This window comes from Pseudophryne corroboree, chromosome 6, assembly GCF_028390025.1.
Source record: "Pseudophryne corroboree isolate aPseCor3 chromosome 6, aPseCor3.hap2, whole genome shotgun sequence".
NCBI lineage: Eukaryota > Metazoa > Chordata > Amphibia > Anura > Myobatrachidae > Pseudophryne > Pseudophryne corroboree.
Window position 1 is genome coordinate 814,090,580 of NC_086449.1, and position 17,852 is coordinate 814,108,431.

The window sequence follows — 17,852 nt, forward strand, 5'->3', positions numbered from 1 at the left end:
TTAGTATTCTGGCATACACACATCCTGTGCACGCTTATGTGTATGAGAATTGTATTGTTGCTATAATAAAAAATCATTAATCACTACAATTTGTCACTAATGTGGCCAGGGCATTTGAGCCATAATAAGCTGCTGTGGTGACACTGACTCAGAGCAGACAAGAGTTTAACTGTTGCTTCTCTGGGCCAGTCTGCAGATCTGTGTATGCAGGGACTGACGCAGAGATCACAGATGCGCGGCTTTGGGTTCACACGGATCTCAAAACGGCGTCTTATTGGGGGTCATTCCAAGTTGATCTAGCTGTGCTAAATTTCAGCTACGATCATTCACACTGACATGCGGGGGGACGCCCAGCACAGGGCTAGTCCGCCCCGCATGTCAGGTCCGCCCCCCCCCTCCGCAGAAGTGCAATGGCATCATACAGCGGCGATGCCTTTGCACTTCAAGAGCAGCTCCCGGCCAGCGCAGCTTTAGCGGTAGCTACTCATCGCTCCCTGGCCCGCAGCAGCTGCGTGTGATGTCACGTAGCCGCTCCGGCCCCCCGTTCGGTCCGGACCGCTCCCATGAAACGGCGGCCAAACGCAGCCGTTCCGCCCCTCCCGCCCAGCGATCGGCACTGCCTGTCAATTAGGCAGAGGCGATCGCAGCCCTGCTACGGTCTTCGGCGCCGTAGGGACCCGTTCGCTCGGCTGCGACAAAAAGCAGCGAGCGATGGGTCAGAATGATCCCCATTGTCATGTGTTTTGGGCAGCCAATAAGAAGAATCTGGATAAATCCGAACTTGCGCTAATTTGCCGTCAAGAACTGAGTAAATCCGAACTCACACATCTCTAGAAATAAAATATAAATAAATAAAAACAGTTAAAAGGAGGAGAATAAAATGGAAAAAAAATTTTTTTAATATTTAAAATCTGGAGAAACGTTTGATACATTGAAGGCTTATGAAGAACCTAATGGACTCTAACCCCTGATTGAGAGAGAGTCTCATTGTTCTGCGGCCACGGGGAACTAGCAATAGACCAGTTGAGGACTGGACACAATGTGATGTGTCCTCTTCATGTGTTCGGGGGGAGGAAATGGATGATAATAACAGGAGAAGAGGTGTGGGCTTTGTAAGTCTATAAAAGCCACCAATGTTACAGGAACCTACATACTGTACCTCTGAAATATCTGTGAAGTACGGATGCATTAACCATGGATCTCCACCCAGACTCTTTCATTGTCATGAATAATGGACAGAAAATCCCAGTCATCGGTTTCGGCACCTACGCCCCGGAACACGTAAGTGCATATTGATTATTTATTACTATAATTAAATATCAGAAAGAATATTGTTCAGATTTGTTCTTGTGTATTTCTGATCAAAATTCTTAATCTGATGATTTTTGTATCACACATATATATTGGTAGATACACAATTAGGTTAGTGATATCATTCAGGGGCTCGAAAGGGGGAGGAATTTCTGAGCAAGAAAAAAAAAAGCATTTGGATTCCCCAAGCACCCTGAATGATAACAGTAACTAGATGTAAATCCCACATAATAATAGAATTCAGAGATCTTCGTTACACATATTTGCGCAAATGTGTAGTTAGCCCCAAAGCCGCATCAAGGCGTCTCTGTATATTTGGGGTCCCTAGCGCTATATCTAGGTGCAGGGTGTGGCACCCCAAAACACCAGCATAAGCCAGAAAGCCCAGCGTAGCATACCAGTGAAAAAACTATAGTGTTAATAAATTAGTATTTAGGAAGCCGAAGCCATAAAGGTGATACAAACATGAAATGTAATTAAAATTAGTGATGAGCGGGTTCGGTTCCTCGGAATCCGAACCCCCCCCCCCCCCCCCCCGAACTTCACCCATTTTACACGGGTCCGAGGTATACTCGGATTCTCCCATATGGCTCGGTTAACCCGAGCGCGCCCGAACGTCATCATCCCGCTGTCGGATTCTCGCGAGATTCGGATTCTATAAGGAGCCGCGCGTCGCCGCCATTTTTCACTTGTGCATTGGAAATGATAGTGAGAGGACGTGGCTGGCGTCCTCTCACTTTGTTTCAGGGGGCTGCAGTGCAAATATCTTTATTCTGGGGACCAGCAGTATTATAGGAGGAGTACAGTGCAGAGTTTTGCTGACCAGTGACCACCAGTATTATACGTTGTCTGCCTGAAAAACGCTCCATATCTGTGCTCAGTGTGCTGCATATATCTGTGCTCACACTGCTTTATTGTGGGGACTGGGGACTAGCAGTATTATATAGGAGGAGTATAGTGCAGAGTTTTGCTGACCAGTGATCACCAGTATACGTTGTCTGCCTGAAAAACGCTCCATATCTGTGCTCAGTGTGCTGCATATATCTGTGCTCACACTGCTTTATTGTGGGAACTGGGGACCAGCAGTATTATATAGGAGGAGTACAGTGCAGAGATTTGCTGACCAGTGACCACCAGTATTATACGTTCTCTGCCTGAAAAACGCTCCATATCTGTGCTGCATTGTAGTATATAGTAGGAGTACAGTGCATTACGTTCCAGTGCTCCGGTCCTTGCAATAAGATCTCCTCAGACCAGAGTGCTGGAATCATAACAACCTGTGGTGCATTTCAGTTTTGCACAGTTTGCTGACCACCAGTATATAATATATAGGAGTACGGTACAGAAGGCAACTGCTCTACCTACCTATGTGTCGTCAAGTATACTATCCATCCATACCTGTGGTGCATTTCAGTTTTGTACAGTTTGCTGACCACCAGTATATAATTTATAGCAGTACGGTACAGTAGGCCACTGCTCTACCTACCTCTGTGTCGTCAAGAATACTATCCATCCATACCTGTGGTGCATTTCAGTTTTGCACAGTTTGCTGACCAATAGTATATAATATATAGCAGTACGATACAGTAGGCCACTGCTCTACCTACCTTTGTGTCGTCAAGTATACTATCCATCCATACCTGTGGTGCATTTCAGTTTTGCACAGTTTGCTGACCACCAGTATATAATATATAGCAGTACGGTACAGTAGGCCACTGCTCTACCTACCTCTGTGTCGTCAAGTATACTATCCATCCATACCTGTGGTGCATTTCAGTTTTGCACAGTTTGCTGACCACCAGTATATAATATATAGCAGTACGGTACAGTAGGCCACTGCTCTACCTACCTCTGTGTCGTCAAGTATACTATCCATCCATACCTGTGGTGCATTTCAGTTTTGCACAGTTTGCTGACCACCAGTATATAATATATAGCAGTACGGTACAGTAGGCCACTGCTCTACCTACCTCTGTGTCGTCAAGTATACTATCCATCCATACCTGTGGTGCATTTCAGTTGTGCGCAGTATATATAGTAGTAGGCCATTGCTATTGATACTGGCATATAATTCCACACATTAAAAAATGGAGAACAAAAATGTGGAAGATAAAATAGGGAAAGATCAAGATCCACTTCCACCTCGTGCTGAAGCTGCTGCCACTAGTCATGGCCGAGACGATGAAATGCCATCAACGTCGTCTGCCAAGGCCGATGCCCAATGTCATAGTAGAGAGCATGTAAAATCCAAAACACACAAGTTCAGTAAAATAACCCAAAATTCTAAATTAAAAGCGTCTGAGGAGAAGCGTAAACTTGCCAATATGCCATTTACGACACGGAGTGGCAAGGAACGGCTGAGGCCCTGGCCTATGTTCATGGCTAGTGGTTCAGCTTCACATGAGGATGGAAGCACTCATCCTTCCGCTAGAAAAATGAAAAGAGTTAAGCTGGCAAAAGCACAGCAAAGAACTGTACGTTCTTCTAAATCACAAATCCCAAAGGAAAGTCCAATTGTGTCGGTTGCGATGCCTGACCTTCCCAACACTGGACGGGAAGAGGTGGCTCCTTCCACCATTTGCACGCCCCCTGCAAGTGCCTGAAAAACGCTCCATATCTGTGCTGCATTGTAGTATATAGTAGGAGTACAGTGCATAATTTTGCTGACCACCAGTATATAATATATAGGAGTACGGTACAGAAGGTCACTGCTCTACCCACCTATGTGTCGTCAAGTATACTATCCATCCATACCTGTGGTGCATTTCAGTTTTGCACAGTTTGCTGACCACCAGTATATAATTTATAGCAGTACGGTACAGTAGGCCACTGCTCTACCTACCTCTGTGTCGCTAAGTATACTATCCATCCATACCTGTGGTGCATTTCAGTTTTGCACAGTTTGCTGACCACCAGTATATAATATATAGCAGTACGGTACAGTAGGCCACTGCTCTACCTACCTCTGTGTCGTCAAGTATACTATCCATCCATACCTGTGGTGCATTTCAGTTTTGCACAGTTTGCTGACCACCAGTATATAATATATAGCAGTACGGTACAGTAGGCCACTGCTCTACCTACCTCTGTGTCGTCAAGTATACTATCCATCCATACATGTGGTGCATTTCAGTTTTGCACAGTTTGCTGACCACCAGTATATAATATATAGCAGTACGGTACAGTAGGCCACTGCTCTACCTACCTCTGTGTCGTCAAGAATACTATCCATCCATACCTGTGGTGCATTTCAGTTTTGCACAGTTTGCTGACCAACAGTATATAATATATAGCAGTACGGTACAGTAGGCCACTGCTCTACCTACCTTTGTGTCGTCAAGTATACTATCCATCCATACCTGTGTTATGAGCCACGGCTGTGGCTCATTTCCATTTTTGCATTTTGGTTATGTATTTTATGTTATACTTCTGTTCATGTTCCCCGTGGGTGTCATGGGGTGCTCGGAGCTCACCCTTAAGGAGGGGATACTGTTATGAACCACAGGTAGTGGTTCATTCCTATTTTATGTTTATAAAGTTGTCTTGCATGCCAAGATTTCCTGTTGCTCTGTTTTAGAATACTCTTGTCTGCTGCCGCTGGTGAGTCTGTGTAATTGCAGCTTGTTCCCATGTGTTCAGCCTCACCTGGCTGCTAATTGCATCTTGTCAGTTTGGAGTCATGCAACAGGGCAGCTGCATGAGATTATTAATTAGGTCTCTCTGTTATATGCTGGCTGACTGCAATTCACAGACGCTGGTGATATTTCTGGGTATCCGGTCTGCTTGAGTTCTGAGCTTGGTTCCTGCTAGTTCCTGAGCTTCCTGTGTCGATTCCTGAGTCAGTCCCTGTGTCGATTCCTATGTCTGATCCCGTGTCCTGCCGTGAGGCGTTCCTGTCCTGAGGTCCAGTGCCTTTGCCTGGTCAAGTTTCTGGCTTCTTGGTGTCCACCGGTCTTTCGTTTGGGATTCTGCCTGTCCTCCAGTTCTAAGAGTCTGTGTCAGCAGCATTGGGAGTTCCTGTCCGTTTGCCAGTATTCGTACCGGTTCCGTGAGTAGCGGCTCTGCCGCGTCCGTCAGCCTAGGCCGCTGTATTCCATTATTTCTGTCACTGGTGTTTTGCAGGGGGTTCTGCTTATGCTGTCACCGCCGGTACACAAAAGTATTGTGTGGGCGTGTGGTCAGCATTTCCTTTGTTGTTCTTTTCCTTTGGCGGCAAGCTGCACATACATTTAGTTTTAGGCTAGTTAGTAGCCCCTGGCTTTGGTTGTTTCAGTAAGAGGGCCCCTTGTTATCACCCTGTCTCGGTACACTCTTTGTCTCTCATTAAGACCTGAGGGGGCATCGAAGTTGGGCAGACGTAATCCGCCCTTCAAACGCGGCTGCCATGGGCTCAAGCAACCATAGTCTCGCAAGAGTGTACTGACAGCACGGGCGAGACAACGGAGATAGGGCACCAGGGGCTATTCCCTTTCCATTCCCCTTTCCCAGCATTACGTTCCAGTGCTCCGGTCCTTGCAATAAGATCTCCTCAGACCAGAGTGCTGGAATCATAACATTATCACCAGCCATACCACAAAAAAGAAATAAAACTTTTTTTCTTTTTTGGCCCAGTCCAGTGTCTAGTCTAGAATCCAGTCCTGTCTAGAATTCAGTGTGCAGAATCCAATCCGGTGTTTTGAATCCAGTCTTGTCTAGAATTCAGTGTGCAGAATCCAATCCGGTGTTTAGAATCCAGTCCTGTCTAGAATTCAGTGTGCAGAATCCAGTCCGGTGTTAGAATCCAGTCCGGTGTTAGAATCCAGTCCGGTGTTTAGAATCCAGTCCGGTGTTTAAAAAAAAAAAAAAAAAAAAAGTCTTGTTTTGTTTAGCAAAAATTTAGTCCTGCCTTGTCTAGTCCTGCCTTGTCTAGTCTTGCCTTGTCTTGTCTTGTCTAGTTTTAAATCCTCCTATGTCTACTATGCAAGCCCTGCAGGCATCTCTCGCAGCCCTGAACTCTGTTTTCAGTGCTTTGAGACCAGAGCGACTAGAAGTTTTGCAGCAATCCCTAAAGCAACTGCAAAACCTTCTGACTAAAATCTTGCTCATCTTGCCAGAAGTCGTTGAGAGTACATCTATCTCTAAAGAGACTCTTGTTCACAGTATGGTGACAAGAGAATCCTCTGGTTTAATTGAAGAGAAAAGGTTTAAAAGTTTTCTGCGGCCCAGGCTCTCAGAAGAGGAGCGTCTGCGTCGCAGAAACTTAAACTTATGCCTATATTGTGGGGGTTTAGGCCACTATCTGCAGACCTGTGAGTTGCGCAAGCCAAAGTGTGGTGACGAGTCTTGCCCTCTGGCCAAGTTGAGTCAGGATACAAGACCTACTCCTGTCTCTACTGTGGCAGAGGTACTTGTCACACAGCCCACACTAAAAGGCTCTCTGTCCTATAATTGGGGTCCTTGGGCAAGGGAGACCCATTGTGGATTTAGGAATTAAAAGAGAATGTTTCTCTCCTCTCTTGAGGTTCCTGTTGAAGCAGAGTTGCAAGCCCCTGGAGTGGTGCCCAATGCCCAGGGTCCTGGAGTGGTGCCCGTTGCCCAGGTTCCTGGAGTGGTGCCCGTTGCCCAGGTTCCTGGAGTGGTGCCCGTTGCCCAGGTTCCTGGAGTGGTGCCCGTTGCCCAGGTTCCTGGAGTGGTGCCTGTTGCCCAGGGTCCTAGAGAGGTGCCCGATGCTCAGGATCTTGGTGCGGTACCCGATGCTCAGGATCTTGGTGCGGTACCCGATGCCCAGAGTGCTGGAGCGGTACCCGATGCCCAGAGTGCTGGAGCGGTACCCGATGCCCAGAGTGCTGGAGCGGTACCCGATGCTCTAGCTTATAGAGGGACATCAAATATTTTAGCTCAGGTTTCCATACCAGAAGGGGTCTCAGAAGCTGTTTCTCCAGGTAGGGACTTGAAGAGCGCAACCCCAGAAAGGGTATCTGAAACCATAGTTCTAGAAGGGAACTCGAGAAGCAAAACCCCAGAAGGGATCTTTGAAGTAATATCCCCAAGTGGGGTCTCGAGAGACGCAACCTCTAAGAAGGGTCTAGAGGTCGCTTCCCCAGGAAAGAACTTAAGAGGCGTAGCATTAGTGGAGGTGCTGAAGGTTATAGCTTCAGCAAAAGTCCCGGAAATCATAGTCCCGGGAGAAGTTTCGATAATTATCGACTCAGAGAGGGAGGCCAATGGCTCGGTCCCAGTGGGGGAGGCCGACGGCTCGGTCCAGTAAAAGAATCCGAGGTGCTGACCCCAGCGGGGTTCCCGGAGGCCACTGCCCCAGCGGGGTTCCCGGAGGCCACTGCCCCAGCGGGGTTCCCGGAAGTCACTGCCCCAGCGGGGTTCCCGGAAGTCACTGCCCCGGGTGGGGTTCAGAAAGTCACTGCCCCGGGTGGGGTTCAGAAAGTCACTGCCCCGGGTGGGGTTCAGAAAGTCACTGCCCCGGGTGGGGTTCAGAAAGTCACTGCCCCGGGTGGGGTTCAGAGAGTCTCAGCCTCGAGTAAGGTCAATAGTGACCAGGTCCTAGCAAAGCACTCCAGTCAGTCAGATGGGAAGGAAACAGATCCTGACTCTGATATCTCAACATCCATAATCTTTGATGGGGACTTAGCCCAATTTCTGGCACTTTACAAACACTATTACATTATTATGTTGTCTAGACCATTTCTGGGCATCACTTCAGAGAACCTTGTGCTTTATCTGATTTATTCTTTTAGAGGAGAGCCTTTTGAGTGGGCGACCAGCCTAATGAAAGCTGAAGATCCCATTCTTCAGGATCCCCCAGCATTCAGTGATGCAATTATTAAAAGATATGGTTCCAAAGAAATTGGTTCAGGTTCCTCTAAGTCACCCGTCTTGTCTGCTGAGAGTCCACCAAATACTGTAAACTCGGCACAAGAGTCCCAGCCCGTTGTTTTGACTGCAGGATGTGCTTTTCTGACTTCTTCTTCTTCTAATAATAGTACTTTGCCAGAAAGTTCAGCTCCCAAGGGTAAGAAACCTGTCTCTGATTTGAACGCAGCCTTGCTGGGTGGTACCATCAGTTCAGACAATGTTTGGGGAATTACCTTGGTCAGACCTAAAGAGCTTTGTAAAAAGAAGAAGAAGAAAAATAAATAATTTTTGACTCTTGCCTTGATATTAAAAAAAAAAAAAAAAGATTTTTTTTCCCCTTATCTTGTGTCCAGTGGCCACCGTCAGGGGGAGGGCACTGTTACAAGCTGTGGTTGCAGCTTGTTTCTGTTTTCATGTCTGTTAGACCAGTGTGTCAGGTTTTTTTTTTTGTGTATCCCTTGTTTTGGATAGTCTGTATTTTGGGGTCCTTTGACCCCTCCTCAGGGGGGGGGGGGTAATGTTATGAGCCACGGCTGTGGCTCATTTCCATTTTTGCATTTAGGTTATGTATTTTATGTTATTCTTCTGTTCATGTTCCCCGTGGGTGTCATGGGGTGCTCGGAGCTCACCCTTAAGGAGGGGATACTGTTATGAACCACAGGTAGTGGTTCATTCCTATTTTATGTTTATAAAGTTGTCTTGCATGCCAAGATTTCCTGTTGCTCTGTTTTAGAATACTCTTGTCTGCTGCCGCTGGTGAGTCTGTGTAATTGCAGCTTGTTCCCATGTGTTCAGCCTCACCTGGCTGCTAATTGCATCTTGTCTGTTTGGAGTCATGCAACAGGGCAGCTGCATGAGATTATTAATTAGGTCTCTCTGTTATATGCTGGCTGACTGCAATTCACAGACGCTGGTGATATTTCTGGGTATCCGGTCTGCTTGAGTTCTGAGCTTGGTTCCTGCTAGTTCCTGAGCTTCCTGTGTCGATTCCTGAGTCAGTCCCTGTGTCGATTCCTATGTCTGATCCCGTGTCCTGCCGTGAGGCGTTCCTGTCCTGAGGTCCAGTGCCTTTGCCTGTGCCTGGTCAAGTTTCTGGCTTCTTGGTGTCCACCGGTCTTTCGTTTGGGATTCTGCCTGTCCTCCAGTTCTAAGAGTCTGTGTCAGCAGCATTGGGAGTTCCTGTCCGTTTGCCAGTATTCGTACCGGTTCCGTGAGTAGCGGCTCTGCCGCGTCCGTCGGCCTAGGCCGCTGTATTCCATTATTATTTCTGTCACTGGTGTTTTGCAGAGGGTTCTGCTTATGCTGTCACCGCCGGTACACAAAAGTATTGTGTGGGCGTGTGGTCAGCATTTCCTTTGTTGTTCTTTTCCTTTGGCGGCAAGCTGCACATACATTTAGTTTTAGGCTAGTTAGTAGCCCCTGGCTTTGGTTGTTTCAGTAAGAGGGCCCCTTGTTATCACCCTGTCTCGGTACACTCTTTGTCTCTCATTAAGACCTGAGGGGGCATCGAAGTTGGGCAGACGTAATCCGCCCTTCAAACGCGGCTGCCATGGGCTCAAGCAACCATAGTCTCGCAAGAGTGTACTGACAGCACGGGCGAGACAACGGAGATAGGGCGCCAGGGGCTATTCCCTTTCCATTCCCCTTTCCCAGCATTACGTTCCAGTGCTCCGGTCCTTGCAATAAGATCTCCTCAGACCAGAGTGCTGGAATCATAACAACCTGTGGTGCATTTCAGTTTTGCACAGTTTGCTGACCACCAGTATATAATATATAGCAGTACGGTACAGTAGGCCACTGCTCTACCTACCTCTGTGTCATCAAGTATACTATCCATCCATACCTGTGGTGCATTTCAGTTTTGCACAGTTTGCTGACCACCAGTATATAATTTATAGCAGTACGGTACAGTAGGCCACTGCTCTACCTACCTCTGTGTCGTCAAGTATACTATCCATCCATACCTGTGGTGCATTTCAGTTTTGCACAGTTTGCTGACCACCAGTATATAATAAATAGCAGTACGGTACAGTAGGCCACTGCTCTACCTACCTCTGTGTCGTCAAGTATACTATCCATCCATTACCTGTGGTGCATTTCAGTTGTGCGCAGTATATATAGTAGTAGGCCATTGCTATTGATACTGGCATATAATTCCACACATTAAAAAATGGAGAACAAAAATGTGGAAGGTAAAATAGGGAAAGATCAAGATCCACTTCCACCTCGTGCTAAAGCTGCTGCCACTAGTCATGGCCGAGATGATGAAATGCCATCAACGTCGTCTGCCAAGGCCGATGCCCAATGTCCTAGTAGAGAGCATGTAAAATCCAAAACATACAAGTTCAATAAAATGACCCAAAAATCAAAATTAAAAGCGTCTGAGGAGAAGCGTAAACTTGCCAATATGCCATTTACGACACGGAGTGGCAAGGAACGGCTGAGGCCCTGGCCTATGTTCATGGCTAGTGGTTCAGCTTCACATGAGGATGGAAGCACTCATCCTCTCGCTAGAAAACTGCAGTGCCACTCCTAGATGGGCCAGGTGTTTGTGTCGGCCACTTGGGTCGCTTAGCTTAGTCACACAGCTACCTCATTGCGCCTCTTTTTTTCTTTGCATCATGTGCAGTTTGGAGACTATTTTTTTTGAAGTGCCATCCTGTCTGACACTGCAGTGCCACTCCTAGATGGGCCAGGTGTTTGTGTCGGCCACTTGGGTCGCTTAGCTTAGTCACACAGCTACCTCATTGCGCCTCTTTTTTCTTTGCATCATGTGCTGTTTGGGGACTATTTTTTTTGAAGTGCCATCCTGTCTGACACTGCAGTGCCCCTCCTAGATGGTCCAGATGTTTGTGTCGGCCACTTGGGTCGCTTAGCTTAGTCACACAGCTACCTCATTGCGCCTCTTTTTTTCTTTGCATCATGTGCTGTTTGGGGGCTATTTTTTTGAAGTGCCATCCTGTCTGACACTGCAGTGCCACTCCTAGATGGGCCAAGTGTTTGTGTCGGCCACTTGGGTCGCTTAGCTTAGTCATCCAGCAACCTCGGTGCAAATTTTAGGACTAAAAATAATATTGTGAGGTGTGAGGTGTTCAGAATAGACTGGAAATGATGGAAATTATGGTTATTGAGGTTAATAATACAATGGGATCAAAATGACCCCCAAATTCTATGATTTAAGCTGTTTTTGAGGGGTTTTTGTAAAAAAACACCTGAATCCAAAACACACCCGAATCCGACAAAAAAATTTCAGGGAGGTTTTGCCAAAACGCGTCCGAATCCAAAACACGGCCGCGGAACCGAATCCAAAACCAAAACACAAAACCCGAAAAATGTCCGGTGCACATCACTAATTAAAATAGAGAAATAGTGTTAAAAAATTAATAAGTGAAAATTGTTAATAGAATGTAAAGGTATGCCACACTAAAGCCATCCAGCTCAGCCAGTCCAGAGGCACCACACCTCACACCTCCATTTTTGTATCACACCTGACACTATATAGTGAGGTGGGTGTGAATGTCATTTTACACCCAAAACTTTAAGTTTCGCCTTTCCCAAAGTGAAATCTATATCTCCAAGGGACATAATTTCTTCTGTCATTTTCTGCACTTCATTTCATTGTTTGTAAAAGACAAAAACCTTTAAGAAAATAAAAAAATCTGTACATTTGTTTCTCAAACTGAGAGTTTTCTTATGCACTAAATGATCCTTTGTGCATGTTTTATAAACAGACGCAGGGTTGTCAGAGATTTACACTTTCCACCGTGTATTCATTTGGCAGTTACAGCAATTTTATAGCAAGTTGTATGGTATAAAGACAAAACATTCTTCCCATCACCTCAGTAGTAACGCATCCCCCATCACCCCTGTAATAACACATCCCCCATCACCCCTGTAATAACACATCCCTCATCACCTCTGTAATAACACATTCCTCATCACCTCAGTAGTAACGCATCCCCCCATCACCTCTGTAATAACACATCCCTCATCAACTCTGTAGTAACACATCCCCGCATCACCCATGTAGTAACACATCCCCCCATCACCTCTGTAATAACACATCCCTCATCAACTCTGTAGTAACACATCCCCCATCACCTCTGCAGTAACACATCCCCCCATCACCCCTGTAGTAACACATCCCCCATCACCCCTGTAGTAACACATCCCCCATCACCCCTGTAGTAACACATCCCCCTATCGCCTCTTTAGTTACACATCCCCCATCACCTCTGTAGTAACACATCCCCCCATCACCTCTGTAGTAACACATCCCCCATCACCCCTGTAGTAACACATCCCCCCATCACCCCTGTAGTAACACATCCCCCCATCACCTCTGTAGTAACACATCACCCCATCATTCCTGTAGTAACACATCCCCCCATCACCCCTGTAGTAACACATCCCCCCATCACCTCTGCAGTAACACATCCCCCCATCACCCCTGTAGTAACACATCCCCCTATCGCCTCTTTAGTTACACATCCCCCTATCGCCTCTTTAGTTACACATCCCCCTATCAGCCCTGTAGTAACACATCCTCCATCACCTCTGTAGTAACACATCCCCCCATCACCCCTGTAGTAACACATCCCCCTATCGCCTCTTTAGTTACACATCCCCCTATCGCCTCTTTAGTTACACATCCCCCTATCAGCCCTGTAGTAACACATCCTCCATCACCTCTGTAGTAACACATCCCCCATCACCCCTGTAGTAACACCCCTGTAGTAACACATCCCCCATCACCTCTGCAGTAACACATCCCCCCATCACCCCTGTAGTAACACATCCCCCTATCGCCTCTTTAGTTACACATCCCCCCATCAGCCCTGTAGTAACACATCCTCCATCACCTCTGTAGTAACACATCCCCCCATCACCCCTGTAGTAACACATCCCCCCATCACCCCTGTAGTAACAGATCCCCCATCACCTCTGTAGTAACACATCCCCCATCACTTCTGTAGTAACACATCCCCCTATCGCCTCTTTAGTTACACATCCCCCATCACCTCTGTAGTAACACATCCCCCCATCACTTCTGTAGTAAAGTAACACATCCCCCCATCACCCCTGTACCATGTGATCTGCTGAAACCCCGCCCCAATCTCTCCAGAAATGCCGCCTTCGGGCCTGAGCCAAGATCTGCAGCCGCCACTACTGTTCCCATACACAAGCTGTTACCCTGATATCAGGTTCTAAACATAGGGGCAGATTTATCAACATGTGATATTGTTTTTATTACACATTACAAATCTTAGAGGGTGCTCCAGCCAATCAGCTACTAACTGTCATTTTTCAAACACATGACAGGAGATGATTGGCTGGAGCACAATTTATCATTCGTAATGAGTGATAACAAGAACATCACTTGTTGCTAAATCTGCCCCGTAGTTTCCAGTTTGCAGCTGGGATGTTCCTAATTAACTGCCAATCCCAATCAATGTCTGATCCCAAAGTATATGTGGTTACTGGTGGGTTAATGTGGTCACACAGCAATCACAGTCTAATTGCAGGTGCTGTCATCATCATTATCATCCAATAGATCTGATTGTGCTCGGAAGGATCCAGCCATGAAGCCTCTGTGCCACATAAACACCCACACCCATGGTAGATACACCAGCCGCGCTCCCCTACATAGGCCTTCCGCATCCCTCGGATCTCATTTAGATAACTTCATTTGGCAAACAAAGCAGGGAACAGTCACAATCCTCATTGGCCCCTCCTATCAGACGTGGTCATCTTGAACCACCAATCGGTGATCTTTCCTGTAAAAAACAGGCACTTTTTCAAAAATATATATATTTGTGACGTCACAAGGCAGCATTTTGTCTGCGTTCGCACTTCTTGTGTGTAATGACACTGTTATATTTGTGTCCAGGTGCCTAAGGAACTGGCAGAGGAAGCGACCAAAGTAGCCATTGAGGTTGGATACCGCCACATTGACTGTGCCTATATTTATGGCAACGAAGTAGAAGTTGGCCGAGCCATCCGGGAGAAAATTGCAAACGGGACAGTGAGAAGGGAAGACCTGTTTTACACGGGGAAGGTATATAGAAAGGTCTAATCTCTTCATTTCTGACCGATGATGTGCAGGAGTAAAACGCAATAGCTATATAACCTATACACCGAAAACTTATTTCGGACATTTTTTACACACGTATGGGGCCTAATTCAGACCTGATCACTGCGGTGGGGCAGGCCGCGGCGGCTGCGTGACGTCACATGCAGCCGCTGCGACCCGGGCAGCAATGAGTACAAAAGCATTGCCGCTGTGCGATGCTTTTGTACTTGCGCGTCGGGGCAGAGCCAGACATGCGGGGCGGACTAACCCTGTGCTGGGCGTCCCCCCGCATGTCTGAGTAACCGATCGTAGCCGTGCGCTACGATCAAGTTTGAATTAGGCCAATGATGCAGAAAAAAATTAGATTTGTGACCTGAAAGTGTTACCCGTATTACCCTAATTGTACACAGTAAAATAATGTGGTCAGTGTTATTAATAAAAGTGAAAATTACATTTACCATAGAAAGTATATATACAAACACATATGTCCGTGGTATGCCCACAACATGATGTGACCACGGCCTTAATATGACGCATTTACGCACCTTTTTGGAGTGTGTCACAAATCCCAGTCACAGAATACTGGGAGGTATAGTATGACCACCTCTTTGTATATCAATAATGCATTCCACGCTAAATTAATTCTTCATTACACATGTACAGTATATAAGATATTTCTTACTGACAGTTCCCTTTGCTATTATGGCAGCTATGGAGCACGTACCACACCCCTGAGCTCGTCCGGCCGGCCCTGGAAAAGTCACTGCACAATCTACAGCTGGAATACATGGACTTGTTTATTATACACATGCCTCTGGAAATGAAGGTACCATCTGTAGCACACTAGAGAGATTACCACTGCTGGGTGGGGGATTGGGGTGTGTGTATGTGTGTGTGCAACGATTAGGGTTAGGCAGCGGGAGGTGATGGTTAGGCTTAGGCGGTAGGGTAGGGGAGGTTAGGACTCCAGGGTGTGGGAGGTTAGGGTTAGGCTGGGGGGGGGGCTGGGGTTTAGGGTTAGGCTGTGGGATTGAAGGGGTGAGGGTTAGGTTTAGGCAGTGCCGCAACTAGACATTTTAGCGCTGTGTGCAGGAAACGGCATTGGCGCCCCCCCCCCTTATGTAAAATAGGGGCAGAGTCCACCTTTTACACATTACGGCAGACAGAGTCCACCTTTTACACATTACGGAAGGTAGAGTCCCCTTTTTACACATTACGGCAGTTATAGTCCGCCTTTTACACATTACGGCAGACAGAGCCCCCCTTTTTACACATTACGGCGTACAGAGTCCCCTTTTACACATTACGGCAGACACAGTCCCCCTTTTACACATTACGGCAGACAGAGTTCCCCTTTTTACACATTACGGCAGACAGAGTCCCCCTTTTTACACATTACGACAGGCAGAGTCCCCTTATTACACATTACGGCAGACAGAGTCCCCCTTTTTACACATTACGGCAGGCAGAGTCCCCCTTTTTACACATTAACACAGGCGTATGCATTGTGTGCCACCTAGGTATGGCCCTGGACAAATAGACAGATAAGTAGATAGATAGGTAGACAGAATAGATAGATAGACAGACAGACAGACAGACAGACAGACAGACAGACAGACAGACAGACAGATAGATAGATAGATAGATAGATAGATAGATAGATAGATAGATAGATAGATAGATAGATGATAGATACTTACTGTTTCTCCGCTGGCTCAGGCAGTCAGGCTCCTCGGTGCAGCAGCTTCTGGCAGATCACGGGAAGGTGAGAAGGAGGAGGAGGGAGGGGGACTCAGGAGCCGCAGCAGCGCACTGTAATTGGTGACGGCGCCTCTGCAGCTGTCCCTCTCCTTTCACATAGGCTGGCCGCCGCCACTGTGAATGCTGTGATGAGGGAAGCACATCCCAACATTCACAGCGGCGGAGGCCAGCCTATGTGGAAGGAGAGGGACTGATGCAGCGGTGCCACCACCAATTACAATGCGATGCTGCGGCTCCCGAGTTCCCCTCCCTCCTCCTCCTCCTCCCCTGCCCCCGAAGCTGCTCCTCTTCTCGCTCCGGCACACCCAGGCGGCTTGTAATGAGTCAATTTGACTCATTACAATGCCGCTGACTAAAGTCCCCTTGGAATGGGGATGTGGGCAGTTGCGCATTCCGCATTTCAGCTTGGATTCCATCTTTGAAGTTTTCCGAGTCCCCCCTATAACCTCCACTTTCTATGTATTGTGTTTTGCAGCCTGGACATTGTCCTTTCCCTACGGATGAAAACGGGCAGATCATTTTTCACAATACAGATTTACGAGACACTTGGGAGGTGAGTGACATAAACACGTATGTTATATACAGTATACCGGAGCGGTTATGGGTCCGTTTCCTTTGTTCTAAGTAATCGCTATCTCCACCTTTCACCTGCTGAACATCGGATGGAAAGGAGACAGGTGTAAATAGTTCTATCCATATAACTGAAGCTCTATTGCTTCTCCAGGCCATGGAGAGATGTCAGGACGCTGGACTGGTGAGGTCTATCGGGGTCTCCAACTTCAATCGCCGACAGCTAGAGCTGATTCTCAACAAACCGGGACTGAAGTACAAACCGGTCTGTAACCAGGTAAAATCAATATTTAGTTGCTGCAAATGTATTCAGGGATTCGTGTGGCGTTGGACGCATCTATACCCAAAATGTAGAGATGAGCGGGTTCGGTTTTACTCGGATTTACTCGGTTCTCAAAACGGCATCTTATTGGCTCACTGATGTCTCGTGTTTTGAATAGCCAATAAGATGCCGTTTTGAGAACCGAGTAAAACCCGAACCCGCTCATCTCTACCAAAATGTGTGACGAAAAGCTTTGTACGTGAAAAAGGGAAGGTCACCCCGCCGCACATCACTGAAGTGTACGGCTAGCTTAGACATGTGGCTTGACAGTCTGAATGGTAAAATGACTGAGGTGTTAACAAAGGGGGTCATTCAGACCCGATCGCATGCTAGCTTTTTTTGCAGCGGTGCGATCGGGTCTGAACTTCGCATGCGTATGCTCTGCAATGCGCAGGCGCGTCGGCCACCGGCGATGGGGATGGACGGGCAGCGACGGCTTTAACAAAGAAAGTTCCTGACGTCAGCTCCGGGCCGGATCATCGCAGCGGCTAAGTAAGTCCTGAGCTGTGCAGAGAGAACTTTTGTTTGCGCAGCTCTCTGCAAAAGTGATCGCATCCCTGCACAGCGATTACCACCTCCCCCTGTAGGCGGCGACTACCTGATCACAGCACTGCAAAAAAACGCCTGCGTGCGTTCAGGTCTGAATCACCCCCTAAGTGACAGTCACTTGTGATCAAGCTTGGCTGTCCTTAAAACCTGGACGGTTAGGGTGCCTCGAGGGCCGAGATTGTGTGTCACTGCGTTATGGATACACATCGGGTGCATTACTGCAGCGATTCTGCATTCAGCGTATAACACCCTGATGCACCTGAAACCGGCGGGATGCCGGCGTCGGTATTCTGACTGCCGGCATCCTGTTGCGCTGGGATCTTCTACACAACCGGTATATTGGTATTGTCTTTGGATACATATGAAAATGTTCAAAGTTACTAATTCTGTTACATACTAAATCCTAATTTAGGGGGT

General features: G+C 47.3%; 2 protein-coding genes across 4 annotated transcripts in view; one reads left to right on the forward strand and one right to left on the reverse strand.

The window, feature by feature from the left end:
* The window catches only part of LOC134933696 (aldo-keto reductase family 1 member C1-like), a 243,009-nt gene that overhangs the window by 109,524 nt on the left and 115,633 nt on the right, over positions 1-17,852 (reverse strand). The gene's annotated exons all lie outside the window — the stretch shown is intronic.
* LOC134933698 (prostaglandin-E(2) 9-reductase-like) overlaps positions 1,007-17,852 on the forward strand; it is a 58,812-nt gene continuing 41,966 nt past the window's right edge. Inside the window, exons 1-5 of one of the 2 annotated variants that reach the window (XM_063929082.1) lie at positions 1,007-1,281; positions 14,051-14,218; positions 14,943-15,059; positions 16,470-16,547; positions 16,719-16,841. In XM_063929082.1, the coding sequence (XP_063785152.1) occupies positions 1,195-1,281; positions 14,051-14,218; positions 14,943-15,059; positions 16,470-16,547; positions 16,719-16,841 (573 nt within the window). In that variant the 5' untranslated portion in view covers positions 1,007-1,194. The remainder of the gene's footprint in view (positions 1,282-14,050; positions 14,219-14,942; positions 15,060-16,469; positions 16,548-16,718; positions 16,842-17,852) is intronic. The other variant, XM_063929083.1, reaches the window with a different exon arrangement.